Source organism: Carya illinoinensis, chromosome 16, assembly GCF_018687715.1.
Source record: "Carya illinoinensis cultivar Pawnee chromosome 16, C.illinoinensisPawnee_v1, whole genome shotgun sequence".
In the NCBI taxonomy this organism is placed as follows: domain Eukaryota; kingdom Viridiplantae; phylum Streptophyta; class Magnoliopsida; order Fagales; family Juglandaceae; genus Carya; species Carya illinoinensis.
Window position 1 is genome coordinate 22534614 of NC_056767.1, and position 25822 is coordinate 22560435.

The 25822-nt window shown below is 35.6% G+C and overlaps 1 protein-coding gene across 1 annotated transcript; it reads right to left on the bottom strand.

Annotated features, from left to right (window-relative positions):
• Positions 1-281: 281 nt before the first annotated feature.
• Positions 282-1752, bottom strand: LOC122299648 (dof zinc finger protein DOF5.4-like). The gene has a single exon (XM_043110043.1). It carries the CDS (start codon positions 1494-1496, stop codon positions 504-506), a length of 993 nt encoding a protein of 330 aa, XP_042965977.1. The 5' UTR covers positions 1497-1752; the 3' UTR covers positions 282-503.
• Positions 1753-25822: the final 24070 nt, after the last annotated feature.

A 25822-nucleotide genomic window follows, 5' to 3' on the forward strand; every position in this document is an offset into this window, starting at 1 on the left:
TAACCCACTCATGCGTCCGTACACACTTCCTTCCACCCAGATTTTATAAAACAACGACGTGGCGCATTCCGAAGCCCTGTGTTATCGCCCATAATTTAAGCCACTAATAAAAAGATTAGAGTGGATAGAGCTTGGGATTTAATATTTATGGCAAACCAAAACCACTCTCTCTCTCCTCTTCTCTCTCCATTTCCTCTATATTTCGATCATTTCCATTCGAATACATTGACAACCGTACGCTTACAAAATTACATAGGGTTAGTAAAGCAACACAAGCGATCAAGCTCAAAACATCAAACACCTTCTGAATTCCATCAAAATAAACCCAGAAACAGAAAGAAAAAAAAAAAGGGAAATTAAAAAAGGATATCAACAATTTACATAGAAAATCAGTCCTATGCATAATTCCATATGGCCCTCTCTTTGATTTTGTTTGATTTTTGTTTTTTTCATAATAGTTAAACGTGTGAGAGAGAGAGAGAAAGAGAGAGCGAGAAAGAGATTTACGGGAGATATAGAGTTGTGTGGTCTTGGTCGGTCCATTGACTCTGACTCCAGTATGTTTGATCAACAGCGTTAGGAAGATCGAACAGACCTTGATCCCCACTCACTTGCCAATCCAACGATCCGAATCCTCCACCACTTGATCTATTTTGCTGTAAGGATGATAGATCTACCTGGACCGTCTGATCCAGCAGATCACCCGTGATCTCGTCGGCACCCATCATCACCTTCTGTTGTTGCCACTGTTGCTGTTGTTGGTTTTCTTGAACCTCCTGAGGATCGTGGCCTTGTTGACTCAACCTAAACGGATTGATGTCCGAAACAGAATTGAACCCAAACGGCAATGCCTCGTTCGACGCCGTAATCAGGCTCGTGAAGCTTCCGATCTCCGAGAATATCCCGCAGTCGGGACCTTGTTCCAACTGCAACCCCGGTTCGAAACTCGGGTTCGAAATGAACAACTTGGAGTCGTGGAGGTTCAGCAGATTCGAAGATGAACTTATAGAAGGCACCTCGGTCACCGCTGAGACCGCCTCCGTGGCGGTGTTGGTGTTTGTAGCAGTGAGACTGGAGCTCTCGCTACTAGAATTCGAGTTGGTCTTGCGCTGTCGCTGTCGCTGCTGCTGCTGCTGCTGCTGCGGAGTAGATGCGTCGGAGGAAGCCGGCTTTGGCTTGGAACGCTTGGCCTTACGGCAACCACCGCCGACCGGGACGTTTCGAAGGACGCCGCCTTTAGTCCAGTACCGGCGGCAATTCTTGCAAAAGTGGCGGGGCTGGGAGAGGTTGTAGTTGTTGTAGTAGCAGAACTTGGTGTTGAGCGAATCGCAACGCGGACATTTGAGCGCCGCCTGGTGATGGCCCTGTTGCGGGTGGTGATGGTGGTGATGATGCGGCCGCCTCCGGTCCCCGACTCCTCCTCCTACTACGCCACCGCCTCCGGTGACAGTTCCGAATAACCTCCCGCCCCCTCCGATCGAATGGATATCTTGCATTTCCGCTCCGCGACCCAAGCACGCTTAGAAACCACAACTTTTTCTCCCAAAACCTTTTAAAACAACAACGCCGGAGCCCAAAAAATGGCACCCAGCAATCGAACTCTCCGATTAAATTCTCGGGAAAGATTTTTTTTCCTGGTAAAGCGCTGTCACAGTGGCTGACTGTGACTGGGAAAGTTCTCTCTCACAGTTTTATGTGCATGTGTGGGAGAGAGGCGTGAGAGAGCGCAGAGAAAGAGTTTCTCTCTAAAATCTCTGGCAAATATCCCTACATATGTTCCAACTCCCCATACAAAATTACCCTTAAGCCCCTGTGAACTTAGAAAATGACAACAATTCTCAATTATTCATAATCAAACTATCAAAGCCGTCGCCCGGTGTTACTGTACAAGTGTCAACTAGGAAGATCAGCCGTCCACGTGGACGGAGGAGTGGGACGGAGAGTTATCGTCCACAAAATAGGGTTGTCGGCTACATTAACGTTATCTGGTGTGTAAATCACAGTTAGGTCCACTACGCGCCACGTCGCTGACTCAAGCACTCATTCCTGACAATTTCGGTTCAGGTAAGTAGGTAACCATGGTTGTTTTACGTTACCGTACCATTGAATCTGACCATGTTAACCTGTAAGTACAGCCAGTGATGGATTGTTAAAAAATATCAGCCCGGTTATACGTATGAGTATATGAGACGGTGAGATTGTTAAAAAATATCAGTCCGTTTGGTTATACGATGAGATATTTTTTTTTTAATTTTAATAAAATGTTATTATAATATAATTTTTTATATTAATTTTATTTTAAAATTAAAAAAAATTAAATAATTTATTATGAAAATTGTAATAATAAAATAAAATGAAATGACATATTTTAGATAAACAAATGAGAAAGTCCGAATGTGATCTAATTTTATTCTATAAAATAATTATTAAAAATAAGAAAATGCCTACAAAGTTACAGTTATAGTTTAAAATATTTGAGTATTTTAATTTTTTTCTTAATAATTAAAAAAATAATTATTAGTTAAATTGTATATATTTTTTTTGTAATAATTAAGAATGTTAAAAAAAACTTTTAAAAATTAAAATACACTAACAATACGTCCAGCAGTAACTATCCTTAAAAATATTCTGCGGAGACAAATGAGCATATGACATGATAAAACGAATAAATAAAAAAATTTCATTAATTTATATTTTAGTATGGATGTTGCTATTATGTCGACCAAGTTTGATCGTTGGGTGTGCTTTTAGTGTAAATTGCACTTTTACTTTTATTTGACAAGGAGAGAGTTGCACTACATATCCTGTTGTGTCTAAATCCGTCCAGAAATTAAATACAAAATAGATAGAGATAGTATTTAAGTGGTTCGGTAACTTACCTACATTTATTGGAGCTGAAACACTATATTTAATGTGTTTGTACACGATTACAAACACTCTCAAAACAACTCTATATCTCAAATGGCACTATATACACTCACACACTTCCTTCTCTTGTTGGGGATGAGTTTGGCTTCAGATGTCCTTTCCTATTTATAGGAGAGGATGAGCTCCTCTCCATCCAAATATATGCTGGATACAACTGGAAATGCAATGCCTAATTCACATGGAAGCACATGGGAGGAACACAATCATATGGGTGGACATCATCAACACATGGGGTAGACCCTCAACAATCATCATCTCCACCCAAGTGTGCCATACTAGGATACTACATGTGACGCCCCCAAATTTCGTTTGGGATTGGACGGACATTTGAAGCGTCGAGACATGTAACACAAGGTTACCTGCCCCCGTTCATGACATATAAGATGCAATATTCCTAATATGCATCTAACATTATGCAATATTCGCAGCGAATAAATTATTTCTTTAGCAATACTATTCACCAAATTGAAAATATCCCAAATGCTTAAAACATACTTGATATATAAAGACTCATTGAACAACTAAGATCATAACACTAGTCCAAAATGATTATGATCCAAAAAGTACTGGAGATGCAACTCCATCGTACAAGTAGTAATTTACGTTAACTACTATATTAACATTGACGTCGCATCGTCGCTCAGTCAACTGTGTCTAGTTGGTCAGCTCCTGATTCTCCTTTAGGTCCTATAACAAAATCTACCATTCGGGGGGAATGGTAGTTGGGACTACCACAGTGAGATTTGATTACAAATCTCAGCAAGTTAACAAAAAAACTTCCACACAGGCTAATGATGCATGGATGACAGTAAAAACATAAATGCATAATCAAATTCTTAAGTAATTAAAGCATAAATTAGCATACAACATAGCATAATTGACATAACTTAAATTGAAACATGAACTGAACTTGACTTGACATGAACTTGATCTGAAACTTGACTTATCATGAACTTGTTCTGAAACTTCACTTAACATGAAAAAATACATACTCCACAGTTGTTGTGGCCCCATGTATTTTACAGAAACTTGACTTAACATGAAAAAATACATACTCCACAGTTGTTTTTGCCCCATGTATTCTACGTGTAAATACATACTCCACAGTTGTTGTGGCCCCATGTATTTTACACAAACTTGACTTAACATGAAAAAATACATACTCCATAGTTGTTGTGGCCCCATGTATTCTACACAAACTTGACTTAACATGAAAAATACATACTCTACAGTTGTTGTGGCCCCATGTATTCTACGTGTAAATACATACTCCACAGTTGTTGTGGCCCCATGTATTATACGGAAACTTATTCTTTAACTGCCTAAATACGTACTCCACAGTTGTTGTGACATAATGTATTCTACGTGTCACAATTGCTGTGACCCCATACATAAGTAATTAAGATGAAACGTGACTGGAATACGAAAGGACTGAAGCCCTGACGTAACATAATGTGACTTGAACATAACTTGAAATACATGATCAACTTGAAATAGAAACATTTCGTAACATGGCATAACATATAATAGACAACATATTTAACATGACATACTTGCAACAGTAAATATTACATGACTTGATATACATGTAATAGATGGCATACTTAGCATGACGTACTTGTAATGTACAGTAATACATAACAGAATATATTATGTAACAGATAAAAATTGATGACAGAATAAATTCTGTATAATAGACAATTACGTGATAACTTGGCATGGCATGACATATATGATAACACACATACATACACTGTAGTTCTTTTACTTAGCACACATACACAGTAGACTGCTAGTAAGTTAAAAGCTAACTTACCTCGATCTCCGCGTTTCTTATAAAACCTCAAGCGTGATCACGAGGAAAAAAGCTTCGAAATAGGCATGCAAAAGAACTCCTAAAAGCTGTCCGAGAGAAAGTGTTTGATATTCTTTTAAAGGAACATGTAAATGAAGATAAGTTCGTGGGTGATGGCTGGATATGCTTATGGACGAGATAAGGAAGATGATAAGGTTGGAGTTGAGAGTTGAGTGTAGTTTTCTCCTACCCAAAATATCTATAAAAAATTATCTCAAAATATTCTATCCAATAATATCTACAAAAATCAGTTTAAGATATTTTCCAAATGTGGAGTAGACTTGGAAGAGTAAGGTAGCTAAAATCTTTCCATGTGTATTTTAAATCTCTATTCTTAAGATATTTTCCAAATGTGTATTTTGCTTAGGTGTCATGATCTCACACCTTGATTTCCTTCACAATTCCATCTAATGGTTTCTCTTTGTGCCAAGTATCTAATACTATTCATTATGTGTGGTTAAGATCTTGCCAAGTGTCCAAAGAAAATATCGCTAACCTAATTTGGACATTTCACACTGTGATTTTGAAAACACTGTGCTTAGTACATTTACCGAGGTTACTATTCATTCCAAAAATAAACGTAATAAACTTAGTACTGAAAAATCCTAAATATTCAATTAAGCCTAGTGGTGTGGACTATAATGTATTCTGACACTTCTAACTATCTCAAATAATTAAAATCGCATTTCTGGCACCACAGTGAGTGATAACACTAACTATGTTGACAGGCTAAAACCTATGCGATTAGTGGATTCGTGAAAGCATATCCAGTACTTTTTGGATCATAATCATTTTGGACCAGTGTTATGATCTTAGTTGTTCAATGAGTCTTTATATATCAAGTATGCTTTAAGCATTTGGGATATTTTCAATTTGGTGCATAGTATTGCTAAAGAAATAATTTATCTGCTGCGAATATTGCATAATGTTAGATGCATATTAGGAACATTGCATCTTATATGTCATGAATGGGGGCAGGTAACTTTGTGTTACATGTCTCGACGCTTCAAATGTCCGTCCAATCCAAAACGGAATTTGGGGGCGTCACACTACATGTTGTATCCTTCCAATGATTGCACCCCTTTATCGAAATATTCGTTTGCCATGAGAGATTTCTGCTATCAAATACGCCCTAAGGCACCAATGCACCCGTAGGTGCTTAGCAGTGTGAGATATTAATCAAGTCCAAACAGTGTTGGAACTTGATCCCAGTGACGACTTTCGTCAACATATCTACTGGATTATCTTCAGTGCTAATCTTCTAAAGTAAAATGTCTCATTCTTCCAATATCTCACGTACGAAGTGGAAACAGACATCTATATGTTTTGTTCGAGAGTGATACACTTGATTCTTGGTCAAATGAATTGTACTTTGACTGTCATAGTAAATGGTAACCTCTTGTTGCTTAAAGCCCAAGTCTGTTACCAATCCATGTAATCAAATGGCTTCTTTCACTGCTTCTGTTACAGTCATGTACTCAGTTTTAGTGGATGATAGTGCAATTGTAGACTGCAGAGTTGATCGCCAACTAACTGGTCCTCCAGCCATAGTGAACACATATTCAATTGTCGATCAGCGTTTATCAAGATCACCTATAGTCTAAGTCAACATATCCAGTTACTAGACTATCTTCACTCTTCTCGAACTTCAAACCAATATCTACGGTTCCTAAAATATGCCGTAGAATCCACTTAGCCGCATGCCAATGAACCTTTCCAGGATTATGTATATAGCGACTAACTAAGCTAACGACCTGGGAGATATCAGGTTGTGTACACACCATGCATACATTAAGCTTCCAACAATACTTGCATATGAGACATTCCTCATGTAGTCCTGCTCTTTGTCATCTTTAGGAGACTGCAATGCACTGAACTTGAAATATGGGGCCATAGGAGTACTCACCGGTTTCGTCTTCAAGTCGATGTTGAAACGTTGCAGTATTCTCTTCAGATACTGCTTCTGAGTAAGGTGAATTGTACCTTTCACCCTATCTCTGCTGATCTCCATTCCCAGTATTCTTCGTACTTCTCCCAGATCTTTCATTTCAAACTCATGACTTAACTGAGTTTTTAAGCGATTTATCTCCCCATTGCTTTTACATGCAATTAACATATCATCTACATATAAAAGCAAATAAATGAAAGATCCATTTGCAAGTTTTCTAAAATACACACAGTGATCGTATTGGCAACGAGTGTATTTCAGATCCATCATAAAGCGGTCGAAACGCTTATACCATTGCCGATGCGACTGCTTCAAGCCATAGAGAGACTTCTTTAGACTGCAAACCCAATTTGCTTTTCCAGCTTCCTTAAAACCTTTTGGTTGTGCCTAGAGCCACCCAGAAATTAAATACAAAATAGATAAAGACAATATTTAAGTGGTTCGGCAATTTGCCTACGTCCACTGGAGTGGAAACAATATATTCAATATGTTTGTACACAATTACAAACACTCTCTATCTAAAATGGCACTACACACACTCACACACTTCCTTCTCTTCTTGGGGATGAGTTTTACTTCAGGCGTCCTCTCCTATTTATAGGGGATGATGAGCTCCTCTCCCTCCACATATGCGTTGGATACAACTGGAAATGCAATGCCCAATTCACATGGAAGCACATGGGAGGAACACAATCATATGGATGGACATCATCAACACATGGGTTGGACCCTCAACATATCCTTAACAAAACTTGCTAACCTTCATGCCATGATAATTGTAACAATTTTGCTAGGTAGAACCAGCCACGCGAAAATGCGGTGCAATCTATTGATCGAACCCTCGAAACCACCCCAGCTTGAAGTTTTCTCCTTTGTGATTAGGCTACAGCAGCTACAGGTCTCGGCCCGACAACCTATCATCTTCTTTTTTCTCTTCCTCAACGGATTTAGTCGACCAGTGGAAGTGCCTCTAGGGGAGTGGCTATGGTTTCGTGGGTTCGTGGAGACACGAAGGGGTGAGTGGCCTTCTATGGCTTCGTGGAGAAGAAGATGAAATTCTGCCAGTGTTAGCTAGATTTTCTTCTTCCTACTTATTGCAATGCAAAAATGAAACACTACATTTCATTAATGACTTGGAGACTCCCCACCGGTTGTACAAGCTGGTTGTAAGAAGCATTTTACTAATTGCAAAAACCATGTTCTACTCTTAAAGATGTTAGTTATGTTATTGTAGCATACCTTCTACCCGAGCATTAGACTTCAATATCTTAGTAAACATGGATCTTTCAAAAGCTAACTTTGAACTATTTGTTTGCCAATCATCTGAATAATATACTTGACTGCAACACAATTTCCTTCATAATCAAGCAGAAGAATACACTTTATACAGAAGGGAATGATTCCTATGAACCATTTAGTGAAGTAATCATTCCATCAAACACAATATGGGCACACACAAAAATCACTAGAATCACTCAAGAATTAAAAAAGCCCAAGATTTAAAAAAAAATAAAGGAAAAAAAATTACACAATCAGACTACAATCAAAGAGGGGCTTGGGCAACTCAGAGAAGAGCTTACTTTGGCAAGGAGGGGCAAGAAAGGGGATTGAGTTTTGGTGAGAGGGAAACTTTGATGACTCAAAGAGCGGCTTGGGTGAGAGGAGCTTGCTTTGGCAAGAATAGGCGAGAGATAGGCTTGAGCTTTGGTGAGAGAGGGGCAGATGAAGTTGAGATGAAACGTGCGAAAGTGGAACTATAGGAACTCGAGTTGATCCCCTGAACTGGGTTCTTCATGTTAGGTGTGCGGTGTAGATTAGGTAGACCGGATGCTAAGTAGATTTTCTCTATACAAATCTCACGTACTCTAATTAAAAAATAGTAGAGCACCATTTAAATGTAGGATTCTCATGTGAGTATCATATTTATACTTTTTTAAAAAAATAATAATAATAAAATAATGTGTAAGGGACTATACTCTATAGTGCAAATAATTTCTCTAACAATTATGGGTGGGAAGAACAAAAATTAGAAGAGAGAGTACCATTACTCTTGAAGTTATTTCATGAACCTTGAACATATCACAATTTCCGTTCAAATTTATTTTATAATTGTAAAATTAATAAGCACCAGGAAATTATTATCACAATTTTATATTAAAATCCTTTAATAAGGTAAGGAGGAAAGCAGAGAGCAAAAGCATGAAAGACCACTAAAATCAAGATGGCATTCAAATATTTATTGGAGGTTTGGATAGTGAGTTGAAATGAGATAGGTTGAGATAAAGTTTAAATTTGAATAAAATATTATTTGAAAATAATAAAGTTATTTTACGATTTGAAAATGTTGAATTGTTTATTATATTTTGTATGAGATCTTGGAAAAATCGTAATGATTAGATAAGATGAAATGTTTTTTGTATCCAAATCTAGCCTTAGAAATAGGCGTTGTTTGGGAATATAAAAATATTTTCTTTCTACATATCACTCAAATATAAAATATTTTTCAATTTTCAATCTTCAATTTTTTTATCGAATCATTACTTAGAGTCTGTTTTGGATTGTATTAGGAGTATTAAAAAATACTTAAATAGCATTAAAATAACTTTAATAAAAAAAATTAGGTTGTTTGAATGTTATATATTAAAGTACTTTTAATATCAAATAAGCTAAAAAGTACGTTTAAATAAAAACATCACTTTTCCTTAAATGCCTTTTTTTGGATAATTCAAAATATAGTTCAAATTTTGAAATGATTGTCATTGGATGAAAATACTCATGCAATTTTCAGATAATTATAACTTTTAAACTTTTAATGATATGATCATAATCTTTAAAAATATCAAATGATTGTCATTTTTATTTCAAAAAGGATTTTTTTTTAATTTATTTCCAAATAAATGTAGTATGTTTGAATATGCTTTAAATATATAGTTATCAAATAATAAATAACTTTTTATTAGTAGAACTTATTACTTCAACTATAAATTATAAACCCTAAAGCTATAAACTATATTTTTCACCACAATCCCAAATATACACTTAATCATTACAACATTTTTAAACTTTGAAACAAAACATAAAAAATAATACAACTTTTTCAAATTCAAAAAAAAATTATATTCAAAATTTTTTTAACTATATAATATTTTTATTCAACTTTTTTAATATTCATTTTCCAAAACCCAATAAAACATATTAACTCAAACAATTTCACTAATAATCATGAGTTCTTTTTTTTTTTTTTTTTTAATTTGTGAAATGTAATTTCTAGAAGAATGGCTACAGTTTCATGTTACTCTCTTTCTCTTGTCTTACAAGGAATCTGAAATAAGAATAATATTTCACGTTGTTCGGACCAAATATGGAAAATGCCTGTAACTTGATCGACATAATCCCAAGCTAGTATGCCCCATGAGTGTTTTAGCAAAATTTAAAATGGAAAATACTAGTATACTCCATGAGTTTGCTCCCTTGTTTTGATTGCTGCTGTATTTAATTTTTTTTTTTAATTTTATTTTGCTTAATAGTTAAAAAAGTAATTTTTAGTGTATTAATATATTTTTTATTTTTTAAAAATGCTTAAGAATTATGAGAAAAAAAATTAAAATATACCATTTATACTAATGGGCACGCCCAATTGTCAAAACTAGGTGGAACACTAGCAATACCCATTTAGAAATACTCTCAGTTTGTCATACGTTGTGACAGCAACAAGGCTACACACAAGTGCATGTGGGATGTGGTTCAATTGAAGGAAGGCTTTCTACCCAACTAATTAGACATAGTGAAGAATAATGAATTGGGACAGAGGCCATACTCCTCCCAAGAGTGCTATTAGAGCTATCTTCTTTTCCTGGTCATTCGTTGTCATACGCTCTTTATTGAACTTAGACAAGTACAATGTTAGGCTCTCGTCTTCTCCTTATTTAATGGTGAGGAGGTATGTCATAGGGCACCTTCTTCTTTTGCTTGCCATAAATTGCGTGAGAAATAAGTGGATTAGTTCCTCGAAACTGTCTATGGACCCAGGCACCAGGGACCAAAACCACACTCTCACTGGCCCTTCAATGTTAGTGGGAAAGCTCTACAAGCCACCTCCCTTGGGAAGTCGTGCAAGATTATGTGAGTCCTGAAGGTTTCCAACTGCTTGGGGGGATCCATTGTCCCGTTATTCATTTCCATAAGGGGAGACCCGAAACTTTGTTGGTAAGGGCATAACCATCACCTCCTTGATGTAAGGCAAGCCGTGCTAGTGAGCAGTTGGTCTATTGTTGATGATGTGTCCATTTTCCTCGTCATTTCCTCATACTTTCATTTGAGGTTTCGCAGATCGTTCTGCATGTTCTGCATGTTTGTACGCCTTTGAGTTAGGCTCCAGTGACTCAAGTTTTTGGTCTTAGATCTGCATATTTAGAGAAAACACAGAGAGGCAGGGGCCTTGGTGGAGACTAGGAAGTTTCTGATACTTAAGTTAGTATCACTTTAGTAGTTGGTGTAAAAGAGAAGAGGGATCCGAGAGAGTTTTTCGTACATGTGGATTGGCTTTAATATTAGGTTTCGGGGGGTGGGCAACCCATACCCTGTGTCAGGGGGATATTTCCTCTCCACAATTCATTTAGTTAGATTCTTTTAATGCGACGTGGCTCCATGTCCCTTCTATTCTGTAGGTGTATGTTGTCAAGCTCTTCCTCCCTTACCTTCAAAAGATCAAGGGGTTCTCGCGTTTCTCGCCTACCTTCCTATACAGTACTCTCTAAGGCTAGGCATCGTAGGGGAATGCCAGGGTGATGTATCCCCTCATTCCTTGTATTTTGAAAACTTCCAGCATGATTATAGCTATGGTCCGATCTCAACTTCAAGATCGAGGACCTCTAATGGGCTGAGGGGTTGTCCAACTGGGTCGGACTCCCCACATTTAGACTTGTGTTCTGGGCCTTCGGTGCTAGGGGAAAAGCCCCTTTCTAATTAGATTTATGTATTCCTATTTAATGAAGTTCTAGAGATAAGAAATGACTAGAGATGTTCCTGAATTCAACTTCATAAACATGGTATCAGGGTCACTGTTTTTAATTTCGTACTATACCGTACCGGTCACTGATTCGGTACAAAAATTGTATCTATTTAGTATTGGTCCAAATACCGATTGTACCAGCCGATATTTCGGCCTGTACCGGATTACATACTGGCCCATACCGACCGGTATTTCAGCCTTTACTTTTTTTTTTTTCATTTCTTCACACTACAAGCTTATCTGTTGACCCCCAATTCAGATCAGTCAATTTATAGTTTATATATATATATATATATATATATGTATTTATTCATAATTTATTCATATATTGACTATTCCGAAACGATATCGGTACCAAAATATTTTGTTCCAGTACCTTGACTGGCACGACATCTGGTATAGTATTCAATGTGACGCCCCCAAATCCCATTTACGGACATGGAAAAATCGAAATGTCGGGATGATGACAACACGGGTCACCACCCTATCGCCAAGTGCCAAGAGTGTGTACATACAACAAGTGTGCAAAAGAAAACATGCAGCGGATAAATAAAGTCATATAACTACGTACCAGAATTTTTCTATGTTTAATACAAACCTGTTCAAAACATACATAATAAAATATTACAAGCTACGAATATTGTTTCAAAACCAACTACAAGGCATAAACTCCAAATCAATACTCCGGCAGAGCCGCCTCCTTGGGCTCAGCCTCCTTCTCCTCCTCAACCTCTGCATCAAAATCTATGGTACCAAAATGGTGCCGCAGGTAAGTAAAGATCCAAACGCCACAAGATAAAAACACATTAAACTCAAACAATATGCATAAAAGAATGCAATTGCACATATCCCATAAAACCACATTTTTCCATGACGCCAAAATCTCATTTTGGCCCAGAACATATCCTTTAAACATAACTTCACCATTATCCCCGATAATGGCCCAAAAACTAAGCTATCAGAGCACTGTAGGCGGGAATCGCAGGCGGGACTCTACCACCATCCTTGCTCACCACCGTCCCTACACGTGCACCGTAAGCGGGAATCACAGGCAGGATTCTACCACCGTCTCTGCTTACTACCATCCCTACGCCGCGTGCACCGTAGGCGGGATTCTATCACCGTTTACCACCATCCCTACATGTGCCTCTGACTCAAATCAGTCAATCCAATCGTTCACATATATCAAAAACATTTATCGCTTGAAAGCCCAGTTTTCAAGTTTCAACACATGTATATATATGCAATGCACACCTCAAGATACAAAACATCCAACCAATCACAAAAACAACAAAAACCAAGCAACTCCGTCCTCAATCCATCCGACCCCCGAACTCCTCGGACTCAATCCGGAATCAACTAACCAGTCCAATAATTTATTATAAGAGCAAAAATATATTTAAATCTAAAATAGAGTTTGGAAAATACTTACAGCGCTATAAGGTATTTTTTGAAGGATCACAACATTGCAAACGGCGGAGAAAAAACAACGTAACAGTATAAAATACACTGTGGCCGTGGGTTATAAAATACCCACTTTCAAATGGGGACAAATCAAGACTTGGAATTGATAGAGAATGGTCTAGAGATGTTTATGAAATTAATGGAAGTGAGTTTTGGTCGTGGGTGGCGGTGGAAATGGCGGTAGAAGCGAAAAAAGGAGCAAATCGGAGTTGAGCTTGTGGGAGCTGCTCCGGCAACGGATCAAGGTCGGAAATGGGTGGGTTAGGACGGCAAGAGGTAGGGGATGAAGTGGTGAAGAGGTGATGGCCGGAGGTGGAGCGACGGCGCCAGAAATGGCCAAAAGCCGTGCGGCTTAGATGGGCTCTAGGGGGTTAATGGCGGCACGGATGAGGTTGATTTTTGGTGGGGAGGTGCGCCGGCCGGAGGGAGATTTTTCTGAGTGGGTGGTGTTGGCCACGTCGCCGGCGAGCGACGGGTCTGGGCTGCACAATCGGACGGCTATGGGAGAGAAAGAGAGAGAGAGCAGCTGGCGCGGGAGAAGAAGGAAAAAGAAGAAGAAGAAAAGAAAAAAAGAAGAAAAGAAGAAAAGGAAAAAAAAAAAGGAAAAAGGGAAAAAGAAAAGATGGAGAAAGAAAATGAAGTCAAGTCCTCACTTCCGGAGTCCAAAAACTGATCCGACGAAAACAATTTTAAAAACCATAAAACAACTAAAATAAATTAAACATCACATCAAACTAAAATAAAACCAATTAAAATACAATAATTTAAAATAAAAGAACCAATATATTAATTAAATTAAAATACTCATTCAGTGAAAATACACGGAAAAACGGGATGTCACATCCTCCCCCCTTAAAAAAAAATTTCGTCCTCGAAATTTGTGAGGTCAAACATCAGCGCCAAAATAAGATACAAGATACAACTCCGAACAAATTCCAATAGTTATAATCTTTACACCATAAATTGCTAATATCAACGACATCTCTGCTTTAACTTCCAAACTTTCATCCTATTCCAACCTGATAACCTAATAGCCACTTCCAAAGTTAACCATCAATAAACAAAATTTGCACGACCAAAAGATTAATCTCCCATTAAAATTTCGAATCACTACTAATTCCTCAAAATCAATACAAAATTTGAATTTCTAAGTATCTCCAAAAATCATGCTTTCGCGCGCACTCTAATAACTCGTCAAAATACATAAAGGTTATATCCTCATAAATTAACATCATCAAGTACAAGCTCAATCCACACCTAATCACAAGAAAACCTTTACCACATTTTCATAGAAAATAATATACCTCCAAAAACTACAAATCTCCACTCTTTCCTCAGTTGGCCATTGTTGCTTTAATAAAAAATCAACATTCCGCAAAAATACATTCATTGATTGATGATAGAAATCAGTACTAATCAACCTCCAGGCTCCAAATTGAAAACACATAACATCATCTCAAAATACACCTGTCTCTTCTAAAAATAAGGAACATATCCAAAAGGCTCAAGTCCTTCCCGGCCAACCAACGAGAGCGCCTATAACCTCTATCCGATATCCCACACTTCAAGCTCATTACCTATATTTTGAATAACATCTAATCTTGTAATAACTAACTCACTATAAACTACCATTGACTTTACCTAGACATAATCGAAACGCTCTTAGTGACTCACCCACCTACTTGTACTCTCAAAAACTCTAGTTTTAGTACAACTAATTCATTCGATAGCACTTCACAAATAACTCTCAAGACAAGACATGCTGTTTAAATCTTCAATCCATCAAAAACTATTAAACAACACTCATGGATCCTAATACTTTATTATTTCATACATATGATTATGCTATCCACCGTTGATGCATAAGTTTCAACTTCCAAGATTTTTTTTTTCCATACAACACACATGGTGACCTAACAATCTCTTTTCAAGTTAATTTAACAATATCCCTAATTCTCCCAACTGAATACTTGATCTCCAAAGAAAAGTATAGCCTCACAAATTTAAATTCTTATGACTTCAAGTCACAATTAATTCTCAAGATAAACACAACAGTTGTTTCAAGCCATCATCCCAATGGGTAACCCCATTTTAATGTTACAGCATAATTAATCTCCAAAATAAATCATACTAGCACACCAATCCTGCGAAACTAAAAACTTCAATCTCATTAAAAATCAGTCCTTCAAATTTGCGACCCTACAACCTTAAATTATGCAAAACTCCTTTCCCCAAAATCCGTTAGGCCAATGAAGTTATATCTAATAATAAAACAATCGACTCCCGAAACTTTCAAAATCTAAAGTCTTAAATAATAACCAATTATTTCTTAAAAATTGCAAAACCTTAAAACTTTGCTGAAATTTCGTAAAATCTATCCTTGAAATTTGTTGAACTTACAACCTACTACGTTATAGACCATTTCATAGACTCCACGGAACCAAAGAACTCAATTATTCTACTTTCCTAAAAGATCACCAAGATCATGCCATTCTCTCCAAACCTCGATAATATAAAAAAAAAAAAACAAACCACAGAAAGCGTTCATCACGAAATATTAGATTAGACCCATACCTGCCATGACTCCAGCATTCTGAGTCTCCGTAACCTCGCCTCCAACGGTACCAAGAGTCACTATGTACATTCGAGCCCTAACTAATTGCCTCTGGTTAGTTCTACCACTGCGACGAGCTCCACGGCTTTCTTGAACTCGACTAGGGCACTCACGAGCAAAATGCCCCGTCTGACCGCATTCAAAACATTGGTTACTACCCAGACGACATTCGCCTCAGTGAGCTTTATTATATTTGCCACAAACTGGAACTCGGCCTCCCATACACACACCAGGGGCTGCCAACGATCGGATTCCTGTCCTCTGCATAAACTTTTGTGGTGATCTAGAACTGCTTCCTTCACCATCAATGTTCAGCCTCTTCTGACCTAGAGGGGAGCCCACATTCAAACTAACCTCACGCTCTACTAGAGTGGTCAAATCAACTAATTCCTGAAAAGTTGTAATCCGATGAAAAACTACCATTTTGCGTATATCTGGTCGCAAACCTTCCTGAAAACGCTCGGCCTTCATCTCCTCCGTGGTGATGAGGTGGGGAGCAAATCGCCCAAACTCTATAAATCTTCGAGCGTACTGTTCCATGATCATACTCTCTTGGACCAAACTTGTGAACTCTCTTGCTTTTTGCCGCCTTACGGAAGCGGGAAAGAATCGGTCATTAAATTCTTTCTTAAAGCGTTGCCAGGACACAGCGGCAAAAGATCCCAATTCTGACTCCAACATTACTCTTTTTGTATCCCACCATTTAGAAGCCGTGCCTTGCAACAGATAACTGGCATAAAGTACTTGTTGTGTCCCAGTGCAACCACATACTTCAAACGTTCTATCTAAATCTTTAACCCACTTTCCAGCCCGAAGTGGATCCTCTTCTCCCATGAAGGGTGGAGTTCTATGCGCTAGAAAGCGCTCATATGTGCATCCAGCTTGCACCACTCCACTAGGCCCTCCTTATTGTGGCCTAAAATTCTACTGCATGAACTCAGTCATTTGCCTTAGCGTTTGGGCTATGGCATCATCTCTCGGCGTATTGTCCTGAGGCTCTTGAGTAGACTTTCTTGACCTAACCATCTTCCTGCCACAACACAATCTTTGACCCCCTTTAAGAAACGAATAAAACCAACAATATAAACCAAAACCAAAGCCGAAACCACATAACAAGAAAATAAAATATACTAGCATGCAATAACATAAATAAATAAATAAATACAAACAAGTTAACTCAAATAAATTCAAATCAAATAGCAAACTTTAATTAAAATAAATTTCAAATCATAACTTTAAAAACTTTCTGGTACTACACCTAAAGGACATGTGATTTTACCCAGAGTCGAGCCGCTCTGATACCACCTGTGACGCCCCCAAATCCCACTTACGGACACGGAAAAATCGAGACGTCGGGATAATGACAACACGGGTCACCACCCTATCGCCAAGTGCCAAGTGTGTGTACATGCAACAAGTGTGCAAAAGAAAACACGCAGCGGATAAATAAAGTCATATAACTAAGTATCAGAATTTTTCTATGTTTAATACAAACCCGTTCAAAAATACATAATAAAATATTATAAGCTACAAATATTGTTTCAAAACCAACTACAAGGTATAAACTCTAAATCAATACTCCGGCGAAGCCGCCTCCTCGGGCTCAGCCTCCTCCTCCTCCTCCTCGACCTCTATATCAAAATCTACGGTACCAAAATGGTGCCGCAAGTAAGTAAAGATCCAAATGCCACAAGATAAAAACATATTAAACTCAAACAATATGCATGAAAGAATGCAACTGCACATATCCCATAAAACCACATTTTGGCCCAAAACATATCCTTTAAATATAACCTCGCCATTATCCCCGATAATGGCCCAAAAACCAAACCATCAGAGCACTGTAGGCGGGAATAGCAGGCGGAACTCTATCACCATCCTTGCTCACTACCGTTCCTACGCGTGCACCGTAGGCGGGAATCACAGACGGGATTCTACCACTGTCCCTGCTTACCACCATCCCTACGCCGAGTGCATCGTAGGCGGGACCCACAGGCGGGATTCTACCACCGTCCCTGTTTACCACCATCCCTACACGTGCCTCTGACTCAAACCAGTCAATCCAATCGTTCACATATACCAAAAACATTTCTCGCTTGAAAGCCCAGTTTTCAAGTTCCAACACATGTACATATATGCAATGCATACCTCAAGATACAAAACATCCAACCTATCACAAAAACAATAAAAATCAAGCCACTCCGTCTTCAATCCATCTGACCCCCAAACTCCTCGGATTCAGTTCGGAATCAACCAACCAGTCAAATAATTTATTGTAAGAGAAAAAATATATTTAAATCTAAAATATAGTTTGAAAAATACTTACAGCGCTATAAGGTATTTTTCGAAGGATCACGACGTTGCAAACGGCGGAAAAAAAGCAATGTAACAGTGTAAAAGACACTGTGACCGTGGGTTGTAAAATACCCACTTTCGAACGGGGACAAACCAAGACTTAGAATTGATAGGGAATGGTTTAGAGATGTTTATGAAGCTAATGGAAGTGAGTTTTGGCCGTGGGTGGCGGTGGAAATTGTGGTGGAAGCGAAAAAAGGAGCAAATCAGAGTTGAGCTCGTGGGAGCTACTCCAGTAACGGATCGGGGCCAGAAATGGGTGGGTTAAGATGACAAGAGGTAGGAATGAAGTGGTGAAGAGGTGGTGGCTGGAGGTGGAGCGACGGAGCCGGAAATGGCCAAAAGCCGTGCGGCTTAGATGGACTCTAGGGGGTTAACGGCGGCACGGATGGGGCTGATTTTTGGTGGGGAGGTGCGCCGGCAGGCAGGAGATTTTTTTGGGTGGGTGGTGCCGGCCACGTCGCCGGCGAGCGGCGGGTCTGGGCTGCACAACCGGACGGTGACGAGAAGAGAGAGAGAGAGAGAGAGAGAGAGAGAGAGAGAGAAGCTCGCGTGGGAGAAGAAGGAAAAAGAAGAAGAAGAAAAGAAGAAAAGGAAAAGAAAAAAAAAAGGAAAAAGGAAAAAAGAAAAAGATAAAAGAAAAGATGGAGAAAGAAAATGAGGTCCAGTCCTCACCTCCGAAGTCCAAAAACTGATCCGACGAAAACAATTTTAAAAACCATAAAACAACTAAAATAAATTAAACACCACATCAAACTAAAATAAAACCAATTAAAATACAATAATTTAAAATAAAGGAACCAATATATTAATTAAATTAAAATACTCATTCAGTGAAAATACACGTAAAAAGGGGATGTCACATTCAAAACATTGATCAGAGCCTTTAATTTTAGCAAAGAGTGATCTCTTTAAGTCTCGTTTGGATACACAGTTAAGATGAGATAAGATATTTTAAATAGTAATAAATTTTTGATTTAAAATAAGATGAAATAGTTTGTAAAAAATGTGTGTTTTGATAGTGAGATGAAATGATATAGTTTTTAATTTTTAAGATTTGAAAAAAGTATGGGTTCCACAACTTTAATTTTCAATCGAATTGTGTACTATTCATGCACTATTTTGTCACTATTCATGTCAGTGTGTATTGTTCATGTTAGTTTTATATTATTCACGCATTGTTCACTATTTATTACTATTTAGATTTTACTGTTTCTTACTTTTTATTTAAGTAGATATTTTAAATTTTATAAATGAAATTTTGTGTATTTGACTAAGAAAAATTAATGTACGGTACAATCAGATGTTATGAACGTCTTATTTATATCCTAAAACCGAGCCGACCTATCTTTTATGTTATTTAGGTTCTTAGATTAATAATGAAACAAATTCCTTCCAACTGCTCATCTGTTTTTTTTTTTCTTGTTTGTTTTTATGTAATAGTTGGTTATTTAGGCACAAAAGTCGACCCATTTAACGACAAACTAACAAACGGTTGGAAGCTTTTGCAAATTACTTCCATGGCATGCAACTCAAATTGCTGTCTGCCTTTCTTTGTCAAATAATAAGAATTAAAAATGATAAAAGCCAAATAAAAAGCAAGAGTAACCTAGGAATACTCAGAAATCATAATCTCGAAAATTTACACGTGATTAATGTATCAGCCCGTATGTTGAACTGAATTTAAATGAATTGAATTCTCTATATATAATAGTAAGTTCAGATGGTAAAGTAAGGTTTACTTAATATGAGTTTAAATATATTTAAATATTAAAATGAGTTTAGATAAATTTATAGAAATTGAAAAAAATTATAGGTTCTATTTGTAAATAAATTTTGAATTGAAATGAATTTAATAATTTGATAATTGAGTATTTATATGTTAAACTCAGTTTAAAATTAGACTAAATTAAACTCAGTCCAATTTTAAGCTCCAAACGGGATCCTAATAGTCCAGTTTCAAGTTCCAAACGGGATCCTAATATAATACAAAAAATCTACTTTATAATAAAAATTATTTTACAAATATACAAATTATGTTAAACTACGTCAACATATAACACTCCAATTGGGTATAAACTTCAATTTATTATGGAAAAATTTAGTTATAAACATAATTATGTACTAATATGTACATTAATTTAATGTGACTGATCAAAAATTAAATTTTATTAATTTAAATTTTAAATATAAAAAAATTAATATTAATACGTAGATTAATATATAACTTTATTTATACGTAATAAAGCTCATTTATTATACCAAAAGTTTTATTATATTAAAATAAAGTCGCGTATAAATCTGTATATTAATATTGATTTTTTTATATTTAAAATTTAAGTTAGTAGTATTTTTAATAAAATTTATTTTTTAATTAATTATATTAAATTAATATATATATTAATGTATAATTATACTTATAAGCAAATTTTTCCTTACACCAAACGTTTCCGATCGAGAAAATGTATCCTGTTCAATTTGAAACGGTAGAATTCAAACAAGGAGTGCAACATTTTTCTCATGCACGGACATAATTATTGTGCTGTCCTCCAATGCTTGTGGACCAATGTACGGCGCAAATCAGCCATCCATCGATGCACCGACCGGCGTGATTAATGCGCGCTGGTGGCCTAAGTTTCAACGTCACTCACTCATCTATACGGCCTGCATTCTTTGCTGTCCTTTCAAGCAGTCGTGCTGCATGCCCTGGCATGCATAGCTAGCTAGGCCTCAGAAATTTCAGTTTTCTGTCGTCAATTTTACCGTATTCTGTTCTTGAAAAAGAAGTAAAAAAAAAAAATTGTACGTGGAGTTACTTTTACGGATTTTTTTATGTATTTTAATGATATGATTAGTTATGTATTAAAAAAAAATAAATCTAATTAATTATATTAATGAAATGTATAAAGAATACGTAAAAATAATTATATGTAATATTATTAAAAATTATACTATTAAAACTTTTGACTTCCTTGTATCTGTTTAAAAGTACCACTACATTTACTTCACCACCAAACATTAACGAAAGATTGTAGAGTTTTAAGGTTTCTTTTTTACTCCATTAGTTTCTGTAATTGTTAACCAAATTAAACATGTTGGGATGATCAACTTATTTCGATGAGTTCTTACCATCTATTTTCCTTTTAACCAATGAGTTTTAAACTAGTTTAAGATGTGATGTTTTTTTAATCTTTATAAACTAACCACCAGCTTATTCGATAATTGATATGAAATAAATCTAACAATCTCTTTCTCATACATTAGATCTTAGGTTGGAGTAGAAACAATCTATTTCTTCTGCAGATTGGTTGGTCGGCATTGCTGATAAACCTAGACTCTATTACTAGTGTTGAGTGGTCAAGTCATGGGTTCTCTTAACTCTAAAAGTTAATTCAATGGGTGAAGTTTTTCCTCATATTTATAAATTGACTACAACCGTCTTTTACAACCACACCTAATAATCCCAACAATATCTCCCAATATTTAGCGCTTTTTTTTTTTCCTTTTAATCAATGAGTTCGTAACTCTAAATCAAATATCTCCTAATATTCAGCCTTATTTTATAACATGGTTTTTGGACATTTTATCAGGTTAAGACAATGTTTATCCATGTATCTTGATTAGCATTATATAAAACTTGATGAATACTAAACGGTCTTAACCTCAACTCCTAATCCTAGTAGCACATACAAATATAAGAAACCAAATGAGGCCAACATTAATAGGGAATCGATGTGCATATTTTTATAATGTCACTCATGTTTGATTGGATTGAATAGAGTCAAACTGAGGCACTCATAAAAATAGTAAAGAAGTAAATATATATATATATATTGAAAAACAAGATTGCATTTGATTTTGATTGCATGAGTGAATAGGTAATTTGATGGAAACATGCCCACATGCACATGGGACGGTGGTGGGGGTGGCTCTAGATAAGGTCTTCGGTATTTGTCCACATCTCTTTCTCTCTCTCTCAAAATTTTTCAAACATGAAAGATCTACTGATATAGGTGGTACATATGCCTTGTTTGGAAATGCAAGCAAGGTAGGCTAATATAGTATTTGGGGTCCTTTTACATAGGCTATATGTCTACTTGTTATGCAACCTTTCACAATCAGAGCTCTTTGGTTACACTAATCAAATGAGATAAGATGAGATATTTTGTTAAAAGTTGAATAAAATATTATTATAAAATAAATTTTTAATATTAGTTTTATTTTAGAATTTGAAAATATTGAATTGTTTATTATATTTTGTGTAAAAATTTAAAAAAATTGTAATAATTATATAAAATGAGATAAGATAAAATAGTTTAATTTTATGTAACCAAACCAGTTATTAAAATTGCAAATTTGCAAAAAATAAAAAAGATAAAAAAAGAAATATGGTGTTTGATGGGTCTTTCTGATTGTTTCCCTTTAGTGGGTGTCACAATCCTAAGCCATCAGCTTTGGGCTCAACCCCTCAGGCCCAGTCGGTTGGCTTGTACACATCTCTTCAACTTCTGACTCCACCATCTTTCCCTTGGCCCCAACCAATCAAGTTGTGTCTGGGCCCCAGAGACTTCCTCTGCTTTCTTCATTTATTTGTCCTTTTCGGCGAAATATCTATGCTCCTAACCTTTAAATAAGAGTATATACATCTACGATCCACTCATATTAGCAAAAAAGGACCTGTTTATCAGTATAGAAGGCATTAATAATTTTTTATGGTCAGATTTAAAAATTTTAACAAACAACTTGAAACTATTTAAAAAATGAAATTAATTACAGTCCTACCGTGTGTAAGTCTTTGCACTACCGTTAAAAAAAAGTAAGGTTCATATTAAAAAGCGGGTGTTTTTTTTTTTAAATAGGTTTCATATTTATTTATTTTTTAATATGCGAGACTTGTATATTTTAAGACTGAATAAATCATTTTTTCTATTTAAAATATAGTCTTTTAACTGTTATCATCCAACCATCCTACATGATTTAAGTGTGAGCTCCTCTAGGTTGTCCCCTCCAGGAGCCAATCACAAAGCCCCTAGCAACACATCATTGACCTTGCACCTAATTTGTAGCCAATCTGGTTGAAGGGGTCAATGTCTCGTTCCAGACATTTCCTATAAAATTGAAAGAAGAAACTCAAAATATTATAAAAATAAATAAAAAAATTAAAAAAATGTGTATCAAAATCTGCATCGGATCATGGGGCAAAGTTTGATATTGTATTTTATCGTTATAATGAGTATGGAGTCTATCTAAAGCTTGTTATTTTAATACTTCATCTGGGAGAATGTTTCTGGTCCGTCCGTGGTTTGGATAGAGGAATTTTAAAGCCTATGGACCCCATCTCTTCTGTAATTTTTTGCGTCGGAATGTCGCTTTAACAGATCGGATTGAGTTGGAAAGTTTTGGACATCTTCATCTATTACAAGTATTTGGTCTAATTGTTTATTGATAGGTTCAGTTTGGCGTTTAAGATTTCTCATATCAAATATAAAATTTTCATCTCATCATTACAATTTTTTTAAATCTTCATACAAAATATAATAAATAATTTAACTTTTTTTTAACTTTTTCAAATTTCAAAATAATAATAATATTAAAATATAATTTTTTAATATTTCATATTAAAATTCAAAATTCTCATCTGATAATTCTCAGTGGCCAAACCGAATTCTTGTTGATTTAATTTGGTTAAAAAATTAGTAAAATAGAGACTACTAATATATATATATATTATACTGTTATAGCATAATTAGTAGACTCCCAAGCAAATAAACCAATATTCAACATATAATATGTTGATCTTAATTAAATCAAAGAAACTCCTTTAGTGAATAAAAAATGATTCTAAATCTTCTTTCCCACTTCAATCAATGATCCTATATTCACATACATACATACATACATATATATATGTATGTATGTATGTATATATACATACATACATATATATATAAAAGACGTGTTTGAAAGTCCAATTTGTTATTGATGATATAAAATCAAGTGAGTAGTATACTAATCAAATCAACAGGTGATTGTGGTCCTTGCTCTTCGTCTCCACATATACACCCATTCATGCCAGAGACATGGTGTCCTAGACCGGCCTATATATTGCTTAAACTAAAAAGACTGGCCTATGTCATGACTAATTTGAAAATGAGTTGTACTTTCAGGTATTCTATATCTAGGAGTCACTTTTATCTTTAGCGATATTCTTATTTTGTTATTGTATTTTGCATAAGAGAAAATAACACAAAAACAAAATAAGTAATTATTGTACTAGCACAAAGTGTTACTCTAAATGATAAATTTGTGCCCTAAAAAAAGAAAAAAAAAGAAAAAAGAAAAAGAAGAAGACATTTTTTATCAGAGAAATGATAGTTATAGTCGTGAATATGCAAACGTTACACAATTATTTTGAAAAAAATAAATAAATATAGGACCCACATGAAGAAAAATTAATTTTTAATAGTAGACTGTTCTACGCTTATATAATCCACAACTATATGTAACATTAATCTTTTAATTAATAAGTTGAGGCCAAATGGTCCTCCACCATCAAGGCTAGCTGCAGATAGCACTAGTGGAAACAAATGATACAAAAACCTCAACATCTTGTTGGTTATAGCTAGCAACATATAGCATGATTAATGTATATATAATAGGGGTTTTGAAAATTTGAAAGGATGGATTTGTAGTCGGTGCCCACTTGATCAGTGACTCGTGCAGATGGAAACTTTTGCCATCTTCATTATAAAATTTGACAAAAAACATAACCCACCAAGACTACATATATATGCATGCATACACAGCATTAATTGTCTCCTGTGTCTGTATATGTGCGTCTGAGAGACAAAAAGATGGAGAAGGAACACACCAAATATGGATGGGGATACGATTCTACTAAGACCTCAGTTGACACTTTTCGCTTGCCAACGGTTTTATGGTCCCCCTAGCTACCTGACCATTAGAAAGCTAGAAATATATGACATAGACATATCGAGAGAAATGGTGCTCTTCATTTGAATTTCATCTTCCACAATCCATCAAGTTGATGTTATGCAATTATTTAAAACGTATCACATCAATTGATGACTGATATAACCGAGGATAACAAAATCCAGGATTAAAAGAATTATTTCTAGCTTTGAAGTTATGGAGAGAGAGAGAGAGAGAGAAAGCTTGTTGTCTAAGGGATTAAGGGGATGTTTGGACATAGAAAGGAGACATAAAATTTTCAAAATTATCAAAATTTATTATAATTTCATTATCAAACATCACCATAATATAAAATACTTTTAAATTTTTAATTTTCAATTTTTTCAGTTAATCATTATCTAAATATAAAAATAAATACAATTTTTACAAATTTTAAAATAAAAATAATATAAAAAAATAATATTCAAACAATTGTTTGACTTTATGATATTTTTATTCAATTTTTTCTCACTCATTTCTTACCATTTAATAATATATTTTAACTCAAACTATTTTTCTACCATTTATAGAATTATAAAATAATCTAAGTGTCCAAACGAGCCCTAAAAGAAAATAAAATAGTTAATGTTCCAACTTTCATTTGTTGATCACAATAATATAACAAAAAATTCAAACTAGAAGACCAACAATAAAAATATCATTCATTCATGGGTC

Excerpts from the sequence above, each read along its gene's own strand:
- LOC122299648 (XM_043110043.1), bottom strand. The coding sequence starts at position 1,496 with ATGCAAGATATCCATTCGATCGGAGGGGGCGGGAGGTTATTCGGAACT.